The sequence below is a fragment of the Ursus arctos genome, unplaced genomic scaffold (assembly GCF_023065955.2).
Source record: "Ursus arctos isolate Adak ecotype North America unplaced genomic scaffold, UrsArc2.0 scaffold_37, whole genome shotgun sequence".
In the NCBI taxonomy this organism is placed as follows: domain Eukaryota; kingdom Metazoa; phylum Chordata; class Mammalia; order Carnivora; family Ursidae; genus Ursus; species Ursus arctos.
In genome coordinates this window covers 12402197-12427430 of record NW_026623053.1, presented here as the reverse complement: position 1 = coordinate 12427430, position 25234 = coordinate 12402197, and the positions used below count along the sequence as shown (strand labels likewise).

Below are 25234 nucleotides of genomic sequence, written 5' to 3'. Positions count from 1 at the left end.
GGCAGCTTCTCAGCTTTCCTCATGCATTTAGTCAGTGGGTCTCAAATCTAAGCACGCATCAGAATCATCCAGAAGGCTTGTTAAAACACAGATTGCTGAACCTCAACTCAGAGTTTCTGATTCAATAGTCTAGGGTGGGCCCACAATTTGTATTTTTTTTTTTTTAAGATTTATTTATTTGAGAGAGAGAGAGAGAGCGTGCGCGAGAGCGTGCGCGTGGGCACAAGCAGGGGGAGGGGCAGAGGGAGAGGGAGAAGCAGGCTCCCCACTGAGCAGGGAGCCTGATACAGGACTCGATTCAAGGACCCGGGGACCATGACCTGAGCTGAAGGCAGACACGTAACCAACTGAGCCACCCAGGCACCCCACAACAATTTGAATTTTTTAACAAGTTCCCAGGTGATGTTTATGTTGCTGGTCCAGGAACCACACTTTGAGAACCACTGCACTAAAGCAATGAAGGCTGGCTAGCGGATGGTTCCATGCCAGGAGTCTGCCAAACTTTACTTCATGTATTAGGAGTTAGGTTGAAGATATAACTTCTTAACCTGAGTTTTGCCCGTAGCATGGTGAATACGGAGTGCACTTAATATTACTAATGATGGAGCACATTCCACTCACTGTCTCGAGATGAAGCAACTTGAAATAGTTCCCTCCTAATCCTTTTATTTAAAAGCAAAACGAAAGAAGCAAAACAACTTTGAAAACTCAGTTTGTGCCACTACTGCCTCTCAAGAATGTCTAACCAAGGCTTAGGAAGGCCTATGGGAGCAGAGTAAAACATCTTCACTGATTCTTTTTTAAAAGAATATTGGATTTCAAGCTAACTACAAAGTTAATGTCATCACGATAGTGTAGTACTGGCAGAAGGATAAATATATAGATCATTGGAACAGAACTGGAAGTCCAGAAATAAATCCTTATATTTATGGTCGACTGGTTTTTTGACAGGGCTGCCAAGACGATTCAGTGGGGGGAAAGAATAGTCATTTCAACCTGTGGTGTTGGGAAAATTGGATATCTACATACAAAAGAATGAAGTTAGTTAGACCCCTACTTCACACCATATACAAAAATTACTTAAAATGGATCAAAGAACTAAATGTAGGAGTTAAAACTATAAAACTAAGAAGAAAACAATGGAGTAAATCTTCATGACCTTAGGTTAGGCAAAGCCTTTTTAGACATGTCACCAAAAACATAAGCAACAAAAGAAAAAATAAATTGAATTTCATCAAAATTAAAAACTATCGTGATTCAAAGAACACTATCAAGAAAGTGAAAATTTCTCCCACTGAATGAGAGAAAAATTTTCGAATCATATCCGGTAGGTATTTGTACTTGTATTGAATTAGTTCAATCAAAGACATTTGTTTTTCTATTCAATCAATTCAAAGAGATCTGTATTCAGAATATAAAAAGAACTCTTAGAACTCAACAATAAATAGACAAATAATGCAACTGAAAAATGGACAAAGGATTTGAACAGACATTTCTCCAAAGAAGATATACAAATGGCCAATAAACACGTGAAAAGATGCTCAATATTTTTTATCCATCAATGAAATACAAATCAAAACCACAATTGATTGGCCTCTATACCACTTCATACCCACTAGGATGGCTATAGTCAGACAGATAATAAAAACTTTTGCCAAGAACATGGAGAAATTAGAACCCTCAAACACTGCTGATGAGAATTGAAATCATGCAGCCATGTTGGGAAAAACAGTTTGGTAGTGCATGAAAATATTAAACATGGAGTTAACCACATCACCTAGCAATTCCACTCCTAGGTATATTATACCCAAGAAAACTGAAACTGTGATGCCACACAAAAATGTTTACACGTATGTTTGAAGTTGCATTATTCATAATAGCCAAAAAGTATCAACCCAAATGTTCATCAGCTACTGAACGGATAAACAATATGTGGTATATCCATATAGCAGAATACTATTTGGCAGTAAAAAGGAAAGAAGTACTGACACACGCTATAACATGAATGAATCTTGAAAACATTGTGCTAAGTAAAAAAAAAGTCACAGAAGACCACATACTGTATAATTCTATAAAAACAAAATGTCTAGAACAGGCAAGCCTACAGAACAAAAAGTAGACTGGTGATTACCTAGGGCCTGGAGCAAGGGAGGGGGACCACTGGGAGGGAAATTCTAATAGCTATGGTGTTTGTTTGGGGTATGAAATATTCTTTTGTTGTTGTTGTTTTTTCCATTGTTAGGATTATTTTATTTTTATAAGTTTTCTTTAAAAAAACTTGTGTACTAATGTTACATGATGAGTAATTAACTTTGCAAAGAGAATCATGATAGGAATAAAATTATTAAATATTAATGTTGGAAAAAGCATCTTCTCTAATATGTTAAGTCAAAATACTTAAAGATACAGTGATTTCGTGGTGGTTATGAAATATTCTAAACTTGACTTTGCTGGTGGCTGCACAACTGTGGGTAAATACTGAAACCTATACACGTTAAATGGGTGAGTGTCAGGGTATGTAAATTCTTTTAAATACAGCTGGTTTTTTTTGTTGTTTTGTTTTTTAGAAAGGGGGCTGTTCGGAGGTGCCTGGGTGGCTCAGTCGGTTAAGCGTTTGACTCTTGGTTTAGGTTCAGATCATTATCTCAGGGTCGTGAGATCGAGCCCCATGTCAGGCTCTGCTTTCAGGGGGAGTCTGCTTGAGATTCTTTCCCTCCCCCTCAGCCCCTCTCCCCACTCTCACATGCACACCCTCTCTCTCTCTCAGATAAATAAATAAAATCTTTGAAAAGGGCGCTATTGGAAAGGAACTCATGTATTCCTTAGGGGAGTTGTTTTTGACCATCAAAGCAAAGGTGTGGATGGAAATGATTCCTAAACTAAAAAGGTTCCTAGTGCCTTAGGAAGGGAAACAGAAAAAAAGAGAGAGAGAGAAAGTTAAATAGCAAAGTCTCTTAATTAAAAGAAACACATAAGAGGTTCTTAGGCTTATAGAACTGGTTCTTTATAAGGATCTAAGGCACACAGTGGTTTGTAACACTTTGGATGAGCCAGAAGGAAAGGTAAAGAAAATGTGGCATCTTCTGAGTTTTAACTTTTACACATTAAAGCTCTATATGAACATAGGTTCTTGATATAGACCCATTTCTGGGAAATTGGGCAGAGGACAAAAGCCATTTTTTAGTCATTAGACTTACCACTCTGCTGAAGTACTCATCTAACACTTCCACAAAGTTATGGATGAATTCATAAATGGCCATCTCGTTCTGAAATAAAAAAGGAAGGGCACAATTAGTTTTAGTATGGCCCGTGTGTAAATTAGACACTGAATGTTAGACAAATATTCAGAATAGTTCCATGATTCGCTTGTTTGAAAGAAGCTTATCAATTGGGGGAAAGTCAAAAAGCTTAACCTCTAAGATTTTAGTCCCTAATGAACTTAGCTGGACTGAAACCAGAGCAAGTCTAGTGTTTACGGTTTTGAGCTCTGCTCCCTGACTTTATCATCAACTGGCTAAAACAATGTTTCACCACTTTTCCATTTGGGAAGATGGGAAACTAGCTCCAGGCTTGGTTCATGGATAAAAGGACAATCAACTGAAATTCTGAAGTATCTTAAATCTTAAACGCCTTTTCATGGATTCAATAGCCACAGATTCTGTTGATGTGGGACTGAGGTTTCTGAAAAGGTGAACTAAATCTGAGGAAATTCAATCACAACACAATCATATTTATAGTTTGCTCTGGCTTCTGATCTGTCAGCCTATATTTAATGCCACAATTGACTGGCCTCTACACCTGTCTAAGCTGCCCCCCCAACAAGGAACACGGGCAAGACACCGGTATGGCCTAGGGTCAAGGAAAGCATTCCGTGGTTTTGTGCTTCTCCACAAGCTGCTCATCTAATCCAAGAAAAATCCTAGATATTTTTCTTCCACGCGACTTTCCCTAGCCTTGATAGAAACCAAGATCCTTTAAGAGTCAAGATAATTCTTAGATAGGCAAGTAGGGAAGAAAACGCCAATTTAAGGAGGAAGAAAATCAGACTGTCAGGGTGCCTAGGTGGGTCGGTTGAGTGTCTGCCTTTGGCTCAGGTCACGATCCCAGGGTCCTGGGATCAAGCCCCATGTTAGGCTTCTTGCTCGGTGAGGAGCCTGCTTCTTCCTCTGCCTCTCCCCCTGCTTGCTCTCTCTCTCTGTCAGATAAATAAATAAAATCTTAAAAAAAATTTTTTTTTTAAATCAGACTGTCATTCCTAATTTTCCTGCATTTTCCATAGGCTCCTCTATTACCTTACCTCAGTATCATTAACTCCAACCACAATGAAGAGAGCTGCATACTGTCGATAGATCAGCTTAAAATCCTTGAATTCAATGAAAGAGCACTAGAAAAAACACAATTAGATATTAATTCCTATGGTTGCCACAGATTTCTTCAAAATGGCCCGCATAATTTCTAGGTTCTGATTTCAGTATCGGGCAACACATTCCTAGAAATATACGATATTAAAATGTTACACAGTCTTGGTTGGTTGCCTATTGGTTTCCTCCTCACAATATTCGGGGGCCTACTTGAAAGCATCTCTAGTGAGAGGCAGAGAAGGTTCTAGGAAAGAAGCCTTGAGCACCCACGTGGGTTCCCACCTGTACTCCTTCTCATTCCTTTGCTTTGCTCTCTATGGAAATCAGCAGGCAAAGGTACTGAATAATTTTAAACTGCCTCCAACACGAAAATTAGCCAACATGACAAAGAAGATTTTCTTCTTTTCATCTCCCCTAGGCTCTTCTGGAAGCAATTAGAGATTTAGTTTTGTACTATTTAATAGCCACTGAACAGCCAAATATACACTGCATACACACATGCAAAAAAGTATCCTGATTTCTTTTTCCTAGACCCATGAAAAGAATCAGTGTAGACTCTTTTATAAATTATTTAAAGTTTTGGCTTTTGTGGGGCAGATGCTAGACAAAATCTCCCATTGTAAACATTGCTTCCTATGAATTAATAACTAGTTTACCACCACTGGCTGGTGGATAGAACAACTCCCTTCCTATTCATCTCTCTCCTACAGCCATTGTACAAAGGGTACTGGGAAGGCACTGGGGACAGGAACTGGAGAGCAGCCTAAAGGCGCAGTGCTGCCCTTCCTTCGGACTTTCAGGGATGCTTGACCAAATGTGACTTCGCATGAACTGTATGGCTATTTGCACTGGGATAATTGCTCCTGGGGGCCCAAATGCACCTGGAGATGAAGCTGTGAGTTTTAATTATGAAATTTCTTCCATGGGAAAGCCATTGGACAATCTATAAAATGGGGGGATTTTAGGCTTTTATTTAAAATGAGGATAACCATAAGAAGTGCAGGACCACGCTGCAGCTTTTGGCTCACTGCAGAGCCAGTGTGATTTCTACTCAGTTGGATCTTTCTTTCAAGGAAACACAACCTATCTGAAAGAACTGAAGAACATTTTTCAAAGCCTCTCAGGAGTTACTGACGAAAAAAAAAAAAGTACCGAAACACCTTTGTGGATAAAATAAAAATGAAGCTGAGATTGTGTTACTTCAGTGCCTAATTATCCCAAAGCCCAGTGGGTTCCTTTTGAAATCTAAAATAATTCAGAGGGTGCCTGGGTGGCTCAGTCAGTTAAGTGTCTGCCTTCAGCTCAGGTCATGATCCCAGGGTCCTGGGATCGAGCCCCACATGGGGCTCCCTGCTCAGGGGAGTCTGCTCCCTCTGCCCCTCCCCCTCAGCTCATGCTCTTTCTCTCTCTCCCCCCCTTTCTCATTTTCTCTCTCTCTCAAGTAAATAAAGAAAATCTTAAAAAAAAAAAAAAAAGAATTCAGAATGCTTCAGAAATATCTAACAATATATTCGTTCCAAAGCATATATTTCGAAGGGTAAGGTATCAGTGAAGATGGTGTTTGAAATTGCGCAGTGCCTGCATTCTGCAGAAAGATTCAACAGGAATGCTTCTGGAGTTTATCTTTATTTAAAGTGTGTGGCTATTAACACAGCCCTTTAATACTTCCTGTTTCCCTTTGACAACTATATGAAGCAATGTGTGCCACGGCAGGCCAAAGTTGTCATTCAAAGAGGACTCTGAGATGTTGAGACTGGAAAATTGATTTAGAAGCCAAGGGAAACACAGTTTCAACATGTAACTTCTGAGCACTGATGTACCTTAATATTTTAAGACCTAGCAGTGGTTCCCACAGGCAGCCTTTCTCATATGCTGTGAAATGGAGAACTGGCAAAATTAATGGGTGATTTAAACAAACTTTCTGATTTCGCTGCAGTTTGTTCAGTGATTTCCAACAGACTCTAAGTTTAGGACCCAGATTAAGTAATTCTCCAATTAAACCTCTTTGAAAAATAGACTCAGTTCCTAAAATTCCTATTTGTTATTATTTTAATGATTTTGTTTAACCTCAATTTTGACAGAATGGGTAGATTTGTTGTTTCATATGAGTTTTTAACTTCTACTTACCCCATTTACATAATAAAACAAGACAAGTTCAAATAAAATTTGTTTTTTAAATCACGAGTTCTAGGATTATGCTGGTGTTAAGTTTACAAAAATGATAAGCAGAAAAAAAAACTACCCTCTCCATGAGAATCATGCTAGTATCTTCTGGCACAAAGTCGGTCTTGAGTGCTCCCCTCTATAGCAGTCATCTGACCATCTCTTGGCTTAGAGAGAGCCACCTGCTGGGGGCACCCCTAAGAGTTGTAAGGGCTAAACTCCTATGGACAAAAAAAGAAGATACCCCTATTAGCTGGAATAAATTTGAGACAAATATGCTGACCTAAATAAGAACTCAAGGCTTTTCCTGGTTTTCCTTGTTTGTATTTTCCTTAAGGGGATATAAAGAGAGCTATGCTTCAGTCTTCATTTCACTTCATTTGTTATTTTCCCTAATAGCTGTTGAAAGAATGCAGTTCAAAGAAAATGATGGCCCTTGAGACTCAGTAATAACAGATCTGCCATTGCCAAGCTGAATGTGGTGATAAAAGAGAGAACCAGAAACTTACCTGTTCACTGGATCGGGAGAGACAGCTCTTTATGACTTCCGTTTCCAGAAGTGTACGCTTATTCATCTCCACATGTTCATAGTATTTAGAAAGTCGGGTCTGTCCTTGTTTATTCACCATGAGGAAAAATTTTATCATTTTTTTTTTCCTGGCCAATATTTTTCCAGGTAGTTCAAAAGTTATGCCAAGGGGTGCCTATAATTAGAACCTGAAAGCTGAAAGAACAAAAAGCTAAGATCAAATATCTCAAATAATAATTTTAGATATGTTCTATGGATGAACCAGAAGTAAATAAAATGTGGTCTGATAATACTGGTCTTTACTCCTATGAATTAAATGAGGTTTTAATGAATAACTAAACATAAATTTTCATTAGTTACCTCCCCCCCCCAAAAAAATTTTGTTTTTAAGTAGGCTCCATGCCCAGCGCAGAGCCTAATGTGGGGCTTGAACTTACGACCCTGAGATCAAGACCTGGGCTGAAATAAAGAGTAGGATGTTTGACTGAGCCATGTAGGTGCCCTTCTTCCAAAACATTTTTGAATTCTCCCAGTACTTCTACTCATATTTGCTTAACAGATTCATCATTTCTGTTGGGCATCAACTATGTGTCAAGTACCAAGAGAATACAAAGAAAAAGAAGTGGTGATTTCTTTCTTTCTTTCTTTCTTTCTTTCTTTCTTTCTTTCTTTCTTTCCAATGTTTAGAACATTTTATTAAAGCAAAAATTGTGGGAATTAAGTGAAATAGAAAAACACAGTAAAGATTTACAAAAACACTGATAACACCACTCAAGTCACACACAAATAAAAATGCAGAAAGGTCTTAAAAAGTTCATGGGTTGAGGGGCACCTGGGTGGCTTAGTTGGTTGAGCGCCTGACTCTTGATTTCAGCTCATATCATGATCTCAGGATCGTGGGATCGAGCCCCCAGTCAGGCTCTGCGCTCAGCACGGAGTCCACTTGAGATTCTCTCTCGCCTCTCCCTCTGCCCCTCCCCCTGCATGTGCTCTCTCTCAATATAAATAAGTAAATCAATAAATAAAATATTTTTAAGGAAAGTTTATAAGCTGAAAATTATGGAGATTTCCTAAAGTGGATGTAACTGCTCCCTGCTGAGTATAGCGTTGATACAAGACCTTTGAGTGAATGCTGTCCCCAGCTTTTCTGCAATCCAGCGTTCCCTAGAAATTTGTTCTTTGGGAGATTCAGTCTTGAAGACGGCCTGAGAGGACAAGGTAAGAGTTGAGACAGTCACGTAACTTATGGTCTAATTTTCTTCATCCTACTGGCTGTGTTGCGGTTATACGTATACACAGCTGGGGTCTTTTTCTTCAGCCTTCGCTAATATTCAAAAGGATATGAAGGATATGAGAAATTTCTCATTGCTTGAGCAAAAATTCAGCACATAAAAGGTGGAGTGGGGAGCATCTGTACTAGGACTAAAAAGTTCTGTCTGATGGAAAATTAGTAAGTAGTGATTCCTGATCTTTCTGACCTTCACCCCTAGCAAAGGTGCTGGATAGGTAAACGAGCAACAGCAGTACAAGGAGATGAGATGTAACCAGGACAGGTATAATACTTCTACGGTACACAGAAGGGAGGGATGAGGAACATCATGGGAGAGTTGGAAATGGCTTCCCAGAGGAGGGGCATTAAAGCGAGATCTTGAAGAATGATCCAGAGGGAGAGACGCTGAGGCAGAGAAAATAGGGGGAGCTCTGGGAAGTTCACTGCAGACGCAGGTCAGAGGGGCAGGAACGATGGTAGCAGGAAATTGAGCTGCTCACATAAATAAAATTGGCTTTAGAAGTCATCCTAAGGAGGGGCGCCTGGGAGGCTCAGCCGGTAGAGTGTCTGCCTTCGGCTCAGGTCATGATCCCAGGGTCCTGGGATCGAGCCCCGCTTCCAGCTCCCTGCTCAGTGGGGAGCCTGCTTCTCCCTCTCGCTCTCCCTCTGTGTTCTCTCTCGCTCAAATAAAATCCTTAAAAAAAAAAACGTCATGCTAAGGAATATGAACTTTATTTTATGAACAGTAGAGACAAGATCTACAGTGACATTTTCTTCCTTCACTGTTGGAAGCAGTAGTAGTAATCTCCACTATTTGCCAAAGTCCCCCACCGAGACCCTCTAACCCGTCCTCTGGAAGGTCCTCTACCAAGCAATTTACGCATATTACTTAATTCTCACAATTCTCTGAGGCAGCTACTTGTGTTATTCCCAGTCTAAGGCCAATCAAATTGAAGTTCGGGGATGTTAGGATCCCCAAAGTCTCTAGATTACCTGTGTCGGAAATGAGATGCAGCTCAGAAGCCAAGCACATGCCTGGACCCATGACACCCCCTAACTCGTCCTCATCACTCAAGGGTTCATGCTTGCAGTTTTATTTCTAACTCGGCTGTGCTAATCTCGTGTTTGGTCCTCCCATACTTACTTGAGGTTTTGAAATGATCAGGGCAAGAGAGCACAGTACTCTCAGTACTGGTCAGTACCTCCTTCATCAGGAGCACCGGAGCTGCCTTACTGACTCCCCTGCCAACAGCATATGCACGTTTTGTAAGATCTATGAAAATTCAGTGCAAAAGACCAACATTAATAATGGTTCTTAAATGAACTTTTTTTTAAGGATTTTATTTATTTATTTGAGAGAGAGAGAGTGTGTGCGCATGAGTGGGGGAGTGCCACAGAGGGAAAGAGACAGGGAGAAGCAGAGAAGCAGACTCTCTGCTGAGCAGGGAGCCTGATGCAGGACTCTATCCTAGGACCCTGGGATCATGACCTGAGCCGAAGGCAGACGCTTAAATGACTAGCCACCCAGGTGTCCCTCTTAAATGAACTTTTAAAATTTGGAATAATTTTACAGAAAAGTTGCAACAGATTACAGGATAATTCTTGGACTACATTTTGTATTATTCTTTGCCCTCCCAGTTCATCTCTTATTTCCTAAACCATATCAGACAGGTGGTTATCTCACAACAATTCCAAACATGAAGAGCTAGAAAGAGCCAGGCCCATTCTGGCAAAGCCTGGGCTGCCGTGTTCATTCAGGGCACAGGACAGGATGTTATGTAGACCAGCTCAGTCAGGGACATGGCAGCTGTGCCATGGGGGAGGCCTGTGGTCATTCACTCCCTTTTCCAGGAAGATAAGCTCACTACTGTAGGTGGGATTGCAACATACTCTGTTTAGTCATTTGGTATTAAGTGCCGCTTTTATTCTCCTTACAAATTACTGCCAGTAAATTACGGCTGGAGACCAGTAAATTACGTTACCATCCATTCTTTTATTCCCTTTTAGCAAAGTTATTTTAAAATGATCTTCGCCAAAAGTTAGAAATTACAATCCTATGCTCTGGATTCCAACTGCCAGCTAGAAGAAAGAGATATTGTCTTGGGTGTCTGGGTGGCTCAGTCGGTTGAGTGTTTGACTCCTGGTTTTGGCTCAGGTCATGACCTCAGGGCCCTGTCAGGGCTCCCTGCTCAGGGGGGAGTCTGCTTGTTTCCTTCTCCCTCAGCCCTCCCCCTACTCACTCACTCCCCTGTCTCTCTCTAAAATGAATAAATCTTAAAAAAAAAAAAAAAAAAGAAAGAAAAAGATATTGTCTCAAAGGTACTTGTGGCCAAACCTTTGCTTTTAAATGCCCTGGCTGCGTGAAGTGGTAAAATGAGATGTAAAATGGTCCCATTGAGATGTTACACCAAGGGATCAAATTGGTTTCCACCTTAGCAAGCATAGCATTCCTTCCCACTGATTTCAAGAGCAAGGATGACAAACAAGGGCGTGTTGAACTGATACTCATTAGGATGCAGCCTTGAAAATAGTAGCTGAAGGCATCTAAAGGCTTGAATACATCATCTTTTTTTTTTTGCATGCTCATGAACAATTACACAATTTATAGCTGTAGGATTACACAGTGGTAATAAAGTGGACAAGTAAAACTGTAAACTCTATTATAAAATATACAAAGCCGAAATATACGTGCGGAGACTCAGAGACGAGCACATGTTTGAGAACAGAAGATGATGACTGCTTTAAGCAACTATCCTGGGTACTAATCATCAGGGAGGAGAGAAATCAAATAATTATGAAACTGAGGTAGGGCTATAAGGGAAGAATATGCCTAGACAAGCGCTGGGAGTGGCCAGGGAGCAGGTATGAACTTCCTTTGTTTATAAAACTCTTTGCATTCAACAACACACAGGGCTGAGGAAGATGTTTTGATTGCCAGGACCTAGGGGATTCCACACCCAAGAGCCTGTGTGAATCAAGGACAGATAAGGAAGGGAAATTTCACTGGGGCAAAGCCTTACACAAAGGATGCCAGGATGCCTAAAGGCCAGGATGAGGGGGTTTGGGATAGTCATAGTAGAATATGAGCAGATCAATGTCCCAAGACCCTGTATGATACAAACTGCAAGCCTAGAGAAAAGAAAGACTGGAATGCTTGCAATGCATACTGAATTGGGTACGGTTTTCATATTTCTGATGGTGTATTCTGAGACTGTCATCCAAAGATGACAAATAGATTTGAACTTGGGTGCCAACTGTGACTAACTGTATTTGCTGCTTTGAGCACCATGTTGGGAAGGATTCTGGAACTGTTCAGGTTCAAAGGGATGCCACGAATGATTAGTATGTCAGCCGCAGGTTAGGGAGCAGGGTGTGGCAACATATGCATCGCGTATCTGTCATCCCTGATGTGCACGCCCTTCATTCTGCAGATGGGAAAATGGATAATCTGAGATGTAGGGTGAAGTCTTGAATTCTGGCCCCTTGACTCATAATCCGATGCTCTCTTTATCTCATCACATTGCCTCTTTGCCTTGCTCAGTGTATTAGTGTCATTAGATGCTCATTTAAGCTTACTAGGTAAGCATCAACTTCAGGTAGCTTTGGGAACGATCAAGTCAATATTCTCTAATGCTGCTGCACATTTAATTTGGAGAATACCAAACAATACAATGCATGAAAACAGTCGAGTATGAAGTTTCTAGCAATCGAAGTGGTATTTGATGATGATTAATACCCTTTCAAGCTCTAAAGGCTTTTTATGTACCTCAGAATCAGACTATTGTAATACACACACACGGAATATTAGACAAAAACATGTTTGGCCCCATAAAAGTGAATGAAATCAAATCCTCCAAGTTAAGAAGCAAATTTCCACCAGGGAAACATAAAGTCCTCATAACAGTATAACAGTCAAAAGCATGAACTGGGGCCTGACTGTTAATTTTGTGATCCTTGGCAAGTTACTTAATCTTTTTGTACTCAGTCAAAGGTACAATGGGAATATAATAGATAGTACTTACCTTCTGGGTTGTAAGGATTAGAGGAGTTAGTATATGTAAGGTTCTTAGAACTGGGTTTAGCAGTTGGCACATAGTACGGGCTACAAAAGTGTTGGCGAAAGTCATTACGATAATATATCATGTTGTCGTCAGTGAAGTCTGCCTATTCCAGCTCCCTCTTGCTAATCATAAAGAGCTAACTATCCTTTCTTTGAAGCCATTACTGTATCTTACAAAACTTGTCATCCTATGTAATGATAATCTGATTACATACTAAGCGCCCCTACAAGATCAGTGATTTTTACTTCTTTATTGTGACAATTTTATTGTGACCCAGCACACAGTACGTATATATCTGATTCAGTGATATATGATGCTCACCAAACAATACCTACCCAGACTGTGTGTACTGTACTCTAGTGTTTTTGTGACATTTTATTAAAAAATGTAGTTGTAAGGTGTTTGGGTTACGTAGATATATGGATTTTTCTTTTTTTTTTTTTTAAGATTTATTTGAGAGAGAGCACGTGTGTATGAGCGGCAGGTGGGGGGGGTGCAAAGGAAGAGGGAGAAGCAGACTCCCTGCTGAATGGGGAGCCCAGCACGGGGCTTGATCCCAGGACCCTGGGATCATGACCTGAGCCGAAAGCAGATGCTTAATGGACTGAGCCCCAACATACAAAAGGCACATACTATCAACACGATCTATCACTATTGAAACTGAAGTTGGTCATCTGCCCAAGACAGTTTTTGTTAAGTTTCTGTACTATAAAGTTATCCCCCACCCCCTTCCATACCATACTCTCTGGAAGTCATTATATGTACCCCACATTTAAAGGGTGGGGAGTTATGTTCCATCTCCTTGAAGGAGAAGTACCTACGTAAATTATTTGGAATTCTACTGCACAAGAGATCTGTCTACCACACCCCATTATTTATTTATTCATTCAATCACTTATTTATATCAGTAGGGACTCATGGATATTTTATTTTATACTTTGGGTTATAATACAATATGAGCCACTGATTTTTAATTTCAGAAGCCACTAAAGAACTGTGGCCCAAAGTGTGAAAAACACTATATTAGAACATGAACTTGTGGGTAGGGTTCATATCTTATTTCAGATCTTTGTACAGTGCCTAGTGCAAGAGAATATCCAATAAATGTTTGTTGAATGAATGAAATAATAAAGACTTTTTTTTAAGTGATAATTTTTCCTTAAAAAAAAAATCACATCAGTATTCAAACAAAGCAGATACATAATGTACCCTGGTACCCCAACTCCTGCCCCAAAGCCTGTCAGTCTTCTCAAAGATAAAACCAATGCTCAAATTCTCCTAGACGTTCTATACATTTACAGGTAAATATGCACACATGTGGCGCAACTTTATTTTTTTAAACCTAAATGTGGGGGTGCCTGGGTGGCGCAGTCGTTAAGCGTCTGCCTTCGGCTCAGGGCGTGATCCCGGCGTTGTGGGATCGAGCCCCACATCAGGCTTCTCTGCTGGGAGCCTGCTTCTTCCTCTCCCACTCCCCCTGCTTGTGTTCCCTCTCTTGCTGGCTGTCTCTCTCTGTCAAATAAATAAATAAAATCTTAAAAAAAAAAAACAAAAAAAAAACTAAATGTGACTGAACTCTAAAATGCTAAGAGGCTAGCCTAGGGTTTATCCTCTTCTGGTACCTTTGAATGACCAGGTGCACTCACGAAGCCCTGGCTGGACCCTATAAAAGGGCACTGAAGAGATGCGATTTGGAATTCATCAGGAGCACTTGCTGTTCACTCGTCTAGTCCAGGCTCTCCTGGCCTTTGTCCCCTTGATCCAGGCTCTCCTGGCCTTTGTCCCCTTGATCCAAGGGCCGTGGCTCCCATTCTTTCTCTGGCCTTAGTTCTTAATGACCTGGCTTGGATATCTGCAATCTTCCAGGACTTGACCTTTGGTATTTGCCCTCTGGCTGGAACCCCGGAAGCCTCTGGCACCCAGCCCTTGCCCTGTTAACTAGGAGTAGCAGCTACCTTACAGAGCGGTAGCGGAAGATTAAATGAGGTAAATGATGTAATTCTTGTAAAACACTGAACACACTGACTTCTTTCATTTCCTCTCTTATTGTGTATTAAACTAGAAAGGAATGCTGATAAGATTATAAGGAAACAGATAGGTATATGTATACATTGTGAGTGGTCCTTAAATTGTTACAAATTTTCTACAGTGTAACTTGATAGAATTGAACCAAAAAAATCATGAAAATGATTCTGCCATTTAACTCAAGCATTTCTGTCTTGGAAATCTATCCTAAGGCATAATTTTAAATCCACAGGCATGAAAATATTTATAGTAACATCATTTATAATAGTGAAAAATGACAAAGCTCAGATATTAGAAACTGAGAACCAGGTGTTAAATGAACACCATCTTGATAATTTTTAACCATTAAAATAAATATGCAACAGACCATAAGAGACGCTTAAGCATAGGAAACAAACTGAGGGCTGCTAGAGGGGAGTGGGGTGGGGGATGGGGTTACTGGGTGATGGACATTAAGGAGGGCATGTGATGTAATGAGCACTGGGTATGATACAAGACTGATGAATCACTGACCTCTACCTCTGAAACCAATAATACATTTTAAGTTAATTGAATTTATTTTTTATTTTTTTTAGATTTTATCTATTTATTCGACAGAGATAGAGACAGCCAGCGACAGAGGGAGCACAAGCAGGGGGAGTGGGAGAGGAAGAAGCAGGCTCATAGCGGAGGAGCCTGATGTGGGGCTCGATCCCAGAACGCCGGGATCACGCCCCGAGCCGAAGGCAGACGCTTAACCGCTGTGCCACCCAGGCGCCCCTAAGTTAATTGAATTTAAATAAACATTTAAAAAAGAAAAAAGAAAAATATACAGAGTATGCAGAAAAATGGGAAAATGTAGATTCAATAAAGTCACAAAGTCAGAACACCAAATTCTATACCCATATAGATTACAATTATGTAGAGGCAATATCGAGACTAGACAGAAATCATACAAAAATAATAAACAAACAGACAAAAAGAGATTAGAAAGATGAACCTTGAACACATCATGCTAACTGAAAGAAGCCAATCACAAGGACACTATATTGTATGATTCCATTTATATGAAATGTCAGGAATGGGGAAATCTATAGAGAAAGTAAATACATTAGGATTGCCAGGGGACGGGGGTTTGGGATGGGAGGTCTAAGAGGTATAGGGCTGTGATTATGGTTGAACAAATGTGAGTATATAAAAGCCACTGAATTGTACACTTTAAATAAGTGAATTGTATGGCATATGAATTATATCTCAATAAAGCCTGTTAAAAAAAAAAAAAAAAAAGACCAGACAATCTGGAAGAGCTCCCAGTGGCCAAAGCTGGAACAATTTGGACAACAAATAACAGAGTATCAGATTATTACCCAAAGTATAAAATAAGTATACATTAGTACATACTGATATAAATACATGATTGAATAAATAAACAGGACAGAAGAATCCCACATACAAGTTTCGCCCGCTATCTGAAAGTAGACGGTTCCCAGGAAACCTTTACTAAGCCAAAATGGCAACAAAGCAAAGAAGCAATTACTATTAATTTATATGGGAAAAATTTTGAGCATTCTCAGACACAAAAAATAACCTCTCTTAGGCTTTTCTGATGCCTTAGGACTCATCTTGCTAAGGGATGTACAAAATAAATTGAGAGAAAGCACAGATCCTCAGGGACACAGTTCAAAGCTCTGGCAGATTGATGCTGTCATGCTGAGTGTGGTTCCCGGGGTTCCCGGGGAAGGAGCTTGGCGGGGCCCCTCTGGCCGCTCCGGGTGTGCACTGCCTCTGTGACTGCTCACTGCAAAACCAATGCTCCACACTATTTTTGCTTTTCGCCTTTTCTCATAAAAGTGAAAATCCTCTTTGGATTTCTTTCAGTTAACGAAAGCGGGTACTAACGTTCACGTAGGTCGTTCATAAAAGCAAAAGGTTTTCAATGGGAGATACCTGTGTATCTGTTGATAGGCTCTCCTCCAGGAGGTGGAGCTTAAATTCCCCCACCCATTCACTGGAGGGTGAGCCGAACTTAGTGACTCACTTCCAAAGGACAGCGTGTGGAAACAGAAAATGGTAACCTCACAGGAGAAAAACCTGGCACACACCACCTTACCCAGTGACGAAGGCTAACATCATCAGTCATGTCATGTCCCCTGATATGAGGTGATGAGAAAAGTACTTCATCTCTGCGGTATTCTTCCCCAAACCCACAGCCCAATTCTAATCATGCAAAAATTCAGTAGGAAAAAAAAAAAACAAAAAACAAAAAACAAATGAAGGGACATTCCAAAAACTATTTGACCTGTATTTCCCAAAACTGTCAAGAAAAACAAGGAAAGAGTGAGAAAGTATCAGAGATCAGAGGAGATTAAGTAGCTAGTGGTGACTACATGCAAAGTGGTATCCTGGAGGGGATCCTGAACAGAGAAAGGGCATTAATAAAGAACTGGTGAGGGGCGCCTGGCTGGCTCAGTCAGAAGAGAATGCGACTCTTGATCTTGGGGTTGTGAGTTTGAGCCCCATTTTGGGTGTAGAGATTACTTAAAAATAAATAAATAAACTTAAAAAAAATTTTGGTGAGGGGTGCCTGGGTGGCTCAGTCGGTTGAGTGTTTGCCTTCCGCTCAGGTCATGACTCCAGGATCCCCTGATCAAGCGCCGCATTGGGCTCTCTGCTCAGCAGGGAGTCTGCTTCTCCCTCTCCCTCTGTGTGTGCACTTTCTATCTCGCTCCCTTTCTCAAATCAATAAGTAAAATCTTAAAAAAAATTTTTTTGGGTGAAACGTGAGAATAGTCTGAGTTTAGTTAATAATAATGCTACCCATGTTGGTTTTTTAGATTTGACAAATGTACCATGGTAATATGAAATGAAAACATTAGGGGAGATGGGTGAAGATATTCAGAAATTCTCTATACTATCTTTGCAATTCTTTTATAAATCTAAAATTATTTCAAATAAAAAGTTTATTTTTAAAAAAGGAGAGAGGGGCCCCTGTCTGGCTCAGTTGGAAAAGAATGTGACTCTTGATCTCTGGGTCATGAGATTGAGCCCCATATTGGGTGTAGAGATTACTTAGATTAAAAAAAAAAAAAACAAAAAAAACTTTAAAGGATTTGTTTGTTGGTGTGTCTGAGTGTAGAAGTCTGTGTCACATTGGTTATATTAGTTATTTTTGGTTATATTGCTTAAGTAAGTTTTTATCAGTATATTATAGATGTTTAGGTATGAGGTTCATTTTTATTAATATTCCCAACAATTATACTTCAGGCTTTCTTATTTTCATTTAGCTAAGAAGCATATTAATTTTAATAGATGAGGTGTGTGTGTGTATCAATGTATACGTTCTATAAATGGATTACTATGCCCTTTGGTCGGGCTCTGTTCTGACCTGGATAACCTCTGAACTCCCAGTAACGCTTCCACCACACATCACCATTCGGGAACTTTTCCTCTTTTTCCCTAGTTCAGGGTTCAGAAAAGCTTTTTCTGTAAAAGCCAGGTAGTATTTTAGGCTCTGAGGGCCATATGGTCTCTTTCTCAACTAGTCACTCTGCCCCTGCGGAATGAAAGCAGCCCACACGATATAAATTATATGTAAAGAAACGGGTGCAGCTGTGTTCCAAGAAAACTTTATTTATAAAAGCAGTCAGCAACTGGATTTAGTCTGCAGGCTGTAGTTTGCTCTGCTCTAGACCAGTGCTTATCAAACTTAATGAGCACACAAATCACTTGGGGAGCTTATTAAAATATAGAAGCTGATTCAGTAGGTCTGGAGCAGGAACCATACACGGAGTGGCAGAGTATTAAAAGACTCATTAAAGTATACACCTACAAGGTCATGAAGTTCACCTTTCTCAATATCAAGTCAGACCAAATAACATGAGCTGAGTGCTTACTAGGTGCAAGTCAGCAAGGCAACAGAGTAAACAGAAACACACTATTATGGATAATTTCTTTCATTTGGCCATGGATCTTAATCCACTGGATGAGAGGGCAAGCTGTCCTGACATGTCACCCACAGATCCTCAGGTTTGCTCAGGTGATCTGGCTGGCTGGCTGGCAGCCCCATCCCTCATGGCCTCTGCTGCTCTCTCTCAAAGTTGTACATATATTGGAATTGGAATACAATGATACTTCCAGGAAGCGGAGAGCCATTCTTTTGTCAAGAATTTACTAGTAGCTGACTAGAATATTTCATTTAACCTCAAGAAATTACAACAATGCATGTTACACCATACACAAAAATTAACTCAAAATAGATCACAGACCTAAATATAAGAGGTGAAACTATAAAACTTTTAATTTTATTAAAAAAAAATTATTTTAAGTAGTTTCCATGCCCAGCCCGGGTTTGAACTCATGACCCTGATATCAGGAGTAACATGTTCTATTGACTGAGCCAGCCAGGTGCCCCCAAGACTATAAAACTTATAGAAGAAACAGATTTAAAACCAAAAGCACAGGGTCCCCTGTGTGGCTCAGTTGGTTAAGCAACTGCCTTCAGCTCAGGGTCCTGGGATGATACCCCGCATCAGGCTTCCCTGCTCAGCAGAGAGCTTGCTTCACCCTCTGCCTCGCCCCAGCTCGTGCTCTCTCTCTCACGCTCTGTCTCTCAAATACATAAATAAAATCTTTGAAAACAAATAAAAAAATAAAACCAAAAGCACAATCTACAACAGAAAAAAAAATGATAAACTGGATTTTATCAGACTAGAAAACTTGCACTTCAAAAGACACCATTAAGAAAATGAAAAGTCACAGACGGGGAGAAATTATTTGCAAATCGTATATCTGATAAAGGACTTGTATTCAGCATATATGAAAGACTCCTTCATAGGAAGACAAGCAACACAATTGAAAAAATGGACAATGGGGAGCTCCTGGGTGGCTCAGTTGGTTAAGCATCTGCATTCGGCTCAGGTCATGATCCCAACGTCCTGGGAATGAGCCCCACATCTGGCTCTCTGCTGGGAGCCTGCTTCTCCCTCTCCCACTCCCCCTGCTTGTGTTCCCTCTCTCTCTGACTGTCTCTCTCTCTCTCTCTCAAATGAATAAATAAAATCTTTAAAAAAAAGGGGGGGAGAAAAAAAGGGGAGACTGGGTGGCTCAGTCATTTAAGCATCAGACTCTTGATTTCAGCTCAGGTCATGATCTCAGGGTTGTGGGATCGAGCCTGGCATCCACTGGGCTCTGTGTGGGGTGTGGGGTCTGCTTAGGGTTCTCTCTCCCCCTCTGCCCCTCCCGCTCATGCTCTCTCTCTCTCTAAAATAAATAAATAAATCTTTTTTTTTTTTTTTTTTTTTTTAAAGGGAGAAAATAACAAGGGCTGGTCGGGATGTGGAGACACTGGAATCCGCATGCAGTGTTGGTGGGAAAGTAAATGTTCCACCACTCTGGAAAACGATTTGGCAGTTTCTTAAAAATTTACACAAATTTACTATATTATCCAGCCATTCTACTTTTAAGTATAAGCCCAAGAGAAATGAAACCATGTCCACAAAAGACTTGTACATGAATGTTCATAGAAGCATTATTCATAATAGCCAAAAAGCGGAAACAACCCAAATGTCCACTAGCTGATGAACGGATGAACAAAATGTGGCGGATTTACATACAATGGAAAACTACTCAGCAATAAAAGGGAGTAAAATACTCCTACATGCTATGAAATGGATGAAACTTGAAAACATAAAGTGAAAGAAGCCAGATGCAAAATACTACCTATTGTATGATTCCATTAATCTGAAACATCCAGAAAAGACAAATCTGTATACATAGAAAGTATATTAGTGGGCCAAGTATAATGTAATTAGGGCCAGGAGAGGTTTAGGGGAAAATGGAGATAGGATTTCTATTTGGGATGATGAAAATTTGGTGGGGGGGAGCGTGGGTGGTGCAGTTAAGCCTCCAACTCTTGGTTTCAGCTCAGGTGGTGATCTCAGGGTTGTGAGGTGGAGCCCTGCGTTGGGCTCCCTGATCAGCGGGGGGTCTCTCTCTGTCCCTCCCCCGACTCCCCCATGCATGTGCTCACTCAAATAAATATATAAATCTTTTTTTTTTAAATCTTCTTTTTAAAAAAGATTTATTTATTTAAATTCAAGTTAGTTAACATATAGTATAATATTGGTCTCAGGAGTAGAATTTAGTGATTCATCTTACAACACCCAGATTCTTACTTACAACACCCAGAGCTCATCCCAAGTGCCCTCCTTAGTGCCCATCCCCCATTTAGCCCATCCCCCATCCACCTCCCTTACAGTGAAAATCTTCTAACAGGATTTATTTGCGTGACAGTATTTGCACAACTTGGTAAATTTACTAAAAATCACTGTACATGTACATTACATAAAGTTTAGAACTACTAAGAAATAATAAGCAGAGAAGGAAGTAATTACACTAAAATGCATTTTGTTTAAATCTGGATGGTAGGATTAGGGCTAATTTTTATTCTCTATCTTTACTTTGCCTTATTTCCCAAGTTTTAAGAGATGTGTTATTTTTTGTGTCACACACAAAAAGTTTGTTTAGAAATGCTGAGCTGCATTACATAATTTTACAAAATTACCCAACTGGAAAACAAATGTTTACTCTGAATAATGAAGCTATCGTTTCATTTACTGTGACATTTCTAAATGCCATACTTCTTTAAAACATGTACCGTTTTTCAAAGTGGATGGGTTGACAGCACTTAATCAGTATGGACTAAATACCAGAAACATGGAAATAGCAACTATTAGATTCTACTTGCCACATCCCATTGATCCATTCCATAGGCCTCTAAATTACCTAGCTGTTTCTGAATGTCTCCATCCTTAAACGAGAGGAAATACTGGTCAGTAGCAGATTTTTTTTTTTTTTTAAGATTTTATTTTATTTATTTGATGGAGAGAGAGACAGCCAGTGAGAGCGGAACACAAGCAGGGGGAGTGGGAGAGGAAGAAGCAGGCTCCCAGTGGAGGAGCCTGATGTGGGGCTTGATCCCAGAACCCGGGATCACGCCCTGAGCCGAAGGCAGATGCTTAACGACTGAGCCACCCAGGTGCCCCGCAATATTTCAACCACATGTTGTTAATTTGTCATTTAACACATTTACATGTGTGCTGCTTTTAAAACTTGGTTTTAAAATAGTTACGGGGCACCTGGGTGGCTCAGTGGGTTAAGCGTCCAGCTCTTGATTTCAGCTCAGGTCGTGATCTCAGGGTTGTGAGATCAAGCTTAAGATTCTCTCTCTCCCTCTGCCCTTCCGCCCTCTATAAGTAAATAAATAAAATACTAAAACAATTTAAAATACTAAATTTCAGGGTGCTTGGCTGTCTCTACAGCATGCAACTCTTGATCTTGGGCTGTGAGTTTGAGCCCCACGTTGGGTGTAGAGATTTCTTAAAAATAAAATATTTTAGGGGCGCCTGGGTAGTGCAGTGGTTAAGCGTCTGCCTTAGGCTCGGGGCGTGATCCCAGCGTTCTGGGTTCGAGCCCCACATCAGGCTCCTCCACTATGAGCCTGCTTCTTCCTCTCCCACTCCCCCTGCTTGTGTTCCCTCTCTCGCTGGCTGTCTCTCTCTGTCAAATAAATAAATAAAATCTTTAAAAATAAATAAATAAAATATTTTTAAAAAATAAATAAAATGTTAAATTTCAATCAAATTCAGGATCCGTGGAAATCCTGAAGCTCCTAGTTCTGTAGAAAAGTACTTTAAGAATAAACCTTAATACTTTGGTCTGTCATTTTTCTAGGAATATATCTGAAAGATTTCTAAAGCTTCATGTGACTCTAAATCTTGACCTAATGCCATTTTTTTTTTTTAAAGATTTTACTTATTTATTTGACAGAGAGAGACAGCCAGCGAGAAAGGGAACACAAGCAGGGGGAGTGGGAGAGGAAGAAGCAGGCTCACAGCATAGGAGCCTGATGCGGGGCTAGATCCCAGAACGCCAGGATCACGCCCTGAGCTGAAGGCAGATGCTTAACAACTGAGCCACCCAGGCGCCCCTTGACCTAAAGCCATTTTGGTAAATTGATCAAAAAGTCTCATCAACTATACTTATCGTGGTGAGCACTGAGTAATGTATATAGAATTGTAGGACCACTATGTTGTACACCCGACACTAATGTAACATGTCAACTATACTTCGATTACAAAAATTCTAAAAAAAGTCTCATCGAATTCTGGTCCAAGATACGATGTAAGTTCAAATTAAGTGTGGTTATTTGTAACTTTAAAACATATACAAATAAATCAGAGAGAAGCTGGAAGTTTTACTGAAAAGGGTAGATACTGCATTTTTGAAGATTTTCAGATATCAGACTTCCTATCCTAAATCAGGGGGTGAGCTGAAAAATTTTTAAGTTCTTTACAGTAACATGATTCAGGCAGGGGGAGAAAAGTCATATTTCAAAAACTGAGGATGAGGAATTTATATACTATAAATAGACTATTACATTGTCTGAAAGTACTTGTTTTATTTTTATTCATTAGTCATCTGTGTGTGTGTGTGTGTGTGTGTGTGTGTGTGTGTAGTGGGGGATGGAGGGATTGGGAATAGATTCTCCACTAGTCATCTGCCAGAGGGGTGTTATCAGGTCTGGTGGTGGTGGGAGGCATGTACAGTTTAAAGATATAAATTGTTAATGGCTGGAGTTCACACGGGCCTGTTGTTGTTGCTGCTGTCGTTGTTGTTGATATCTTATCCTCCATTTTTAGGATAGAAAAGCTGCTCTGGGGCAAATAACAGGACTCAACCTTCCCATTACCACCAATGGAGGTAACAATACGTATCATTTGAAATCAAAACAAAGATTTTCTTCTAAAATTATCTTTCTTCTATTGGGTTTTACGTCAAGGATCATGTATTTTGAAATTTAAAATAACATTAAAATAGGGAATTACATTTTACTTTGACAAAACATGGGCATGGGTTAGAAATAGTGAAGAAATACCCCTGCGTGGGTAATCTTACTCTTAATTGTTTGGTTAAAATTAGCCACACAAATTAAATACTTGTGCTTACTGACTAAAAATCTTCATCAAAGTTTTGAGCTAACAAAGACATCCAATATCTTAGTTTTACAGGAGACAGAGCAGGGGGCAGAGGTATAGCCGTCTCATGGCTGGGATGCTCCCAGCACTTGCTATTCTCACGTTACAATGTGTCAACAAGGAGGCACTCCAGAAGATAAGTAGAAGTACTATATATTACTTCCCATTCCTGTAAAATGGTCAGTCAAGTTTCCCCCTCAAATGGGAAATACTTCAAACCAGATAGTCTGGATTCTAATAAATTTAACTTCTGTATTTCTTAAGTTAGATAGATCTTGTTAATTCTTGCTGGACATCTGATTTCCAGCGAAAACTGTGAAAGCCATACAAAGACAGATTCTTCTTCTATGTCTGTCCTTCTGAAGAGCGGTCATCTAACAGCATCACATTAGGTTTGAGTGACAGCTCTATGAGTGCTGTTAAAGTGTCAAGAGCAATGTTACAGGTTTTATTTATTTATTTTTTAAAAAGATTTATTTATTTATTTATTCGATAGAGATAGAGACAGCCAGCGAGAGAGGGAACACAAGCAGGGGGAGTGGTAGAGGAAGAAGCAGGCTCATAGCGGAGGAGCCTGATGTGGGGCTCGATCCCAGAATGCCGGGGTCACGCCCTGAGCTGAAGGCAGATGCTTAACGACTGAGCCACCCAGGTGCCCCATACAGGTTTTAAATTCAAATCAAACTAAAGGAATTTGGAATTAAAATTTGATTTTTTGATGGTTCCTATTTTTTGTGTCAAAGAAGAAACAAACAAAACATCACTGGAATGCAAAGGAACCTCACTTTACAAAAAATATATCTCTGAAAAGTTGACTATAAATTGAATTTAAATACAATACTGGAATAATAGAAAATGTTTCTATAAAATAATCACTTCGTAATTACCTGCCACTAATGTGTTTCAATATTATGAAGTTTTTTACTCTATCCTCACATTACTTAAGGAAAAATTAATTACTATTAATTTTTTCCTAAAAAATATACAAGAAAATCATACTATGAAACTACGGCATTGTATTAAAGTTCTTATTTTAAGAGCTTCTTAATTAAATAAAGTATGTCCTGAGTTAAAATCAAGCATAGCAAAAGCTACATCAATATTTTCAGGGCCTAAAGATATCACTTGGAAAATTATGGCCCCGATAACAAATTCTTTTTGCAAATCATCACTCTAAAGAGAAGAAACAGTAAAACACAAGTATTACTGCATTAAACTTCAGTTTGGGGATCAGCTAACTTACGCAACAGGATCTATCATTTTTGTTAGTGACACGGCCACCACTAACAATTCAAATGAGTAATTATTACTCCCAGTGTTTGATGGTGGTCATGAAAGACCTGCTCAGCTGCATCCTGAAAGGCAGTATTTGCTCTTTGGAATATGATGTGCGAACGTGACCCGGCACACCAACTCATGAAGAGCGATAGTCACAGTAAAATGCACTAACGCAGTACTAACTAGACAGCCAGGTGCTGTTTTGAACATTTTACTTACATTCATTTAAGCCTCACAATAGCTCTATGAGTTGGAGACTGTTTTTACCCTCACTTTACAGATGTGAATACTTAGTCACTTGCCAAAGGTCGGTCACCCAGTAAAGCGATGGAGAAAGGACCCAAAGCCGGAGAGCCTGACTCCAGAGTCTGGGCGCTCACCCCCCGCTCTTTCCCTCCAGGTTTGCCTCAAGACTCCAGTAATGCAGTGACGGCCACAATATGACCAGGGATGCACAATCCCACTCCTCATTCACTGGTGTAAATCTAGCTCAGGCCGGTTGTACCCTCCGTGCAAAAGCTTTTACTGGCTTA

At 40.0% G+C, this 25234-nt stretch overlaps 1 protein-coding gene across 7 annotated transcripts in view; it reads right to left on the bottom strand.

Moving 5' to 3' along the window:
- Nucleotides 1-25234, bottom strand: part of AP4S1 (adaptor related protein complex 4 subunit sigma 1) — a 49418-nt gene that overhangs the window by 14923 nt on the left and 9261 nt on the right. For 2 of the 7 annotated variants that reach the window (XM_057306475.1, XM_026513551.4), the window contains exons 2-5: nucleotides 8173-8258; nucleotides 7034-7248; nucleotides 4298-4384; nucleotides 3198-3266 (exon numbers count right to left, since the gene is read on the bottom strand). In XM_057306475.1, the coding sequence (XP_057162458.1) occupies nucleotides 3198-3266; nucleotides 4298-4384; nucleotides 7034-7171 (294 nt within the window). In that variant the 5' untranslated portion in view covers nucleotides 7172-7248; nucleotides 8173-8258. Of the gene's footprint in view, nucleotides 1-3197; nucleotides 3267-4297; nucleotides 4385-7033; nucleotides 7249-8172; nucleotides 8259-8823; nucleotides 9018-9467; nucleotides 9597-25234 lie in introns of those variants that run through there. The other 5 variants (XM_057306474.1, XM_026513549.4, XM_057306473.1 and 2 more) reach the window with 4 other exon arrangements.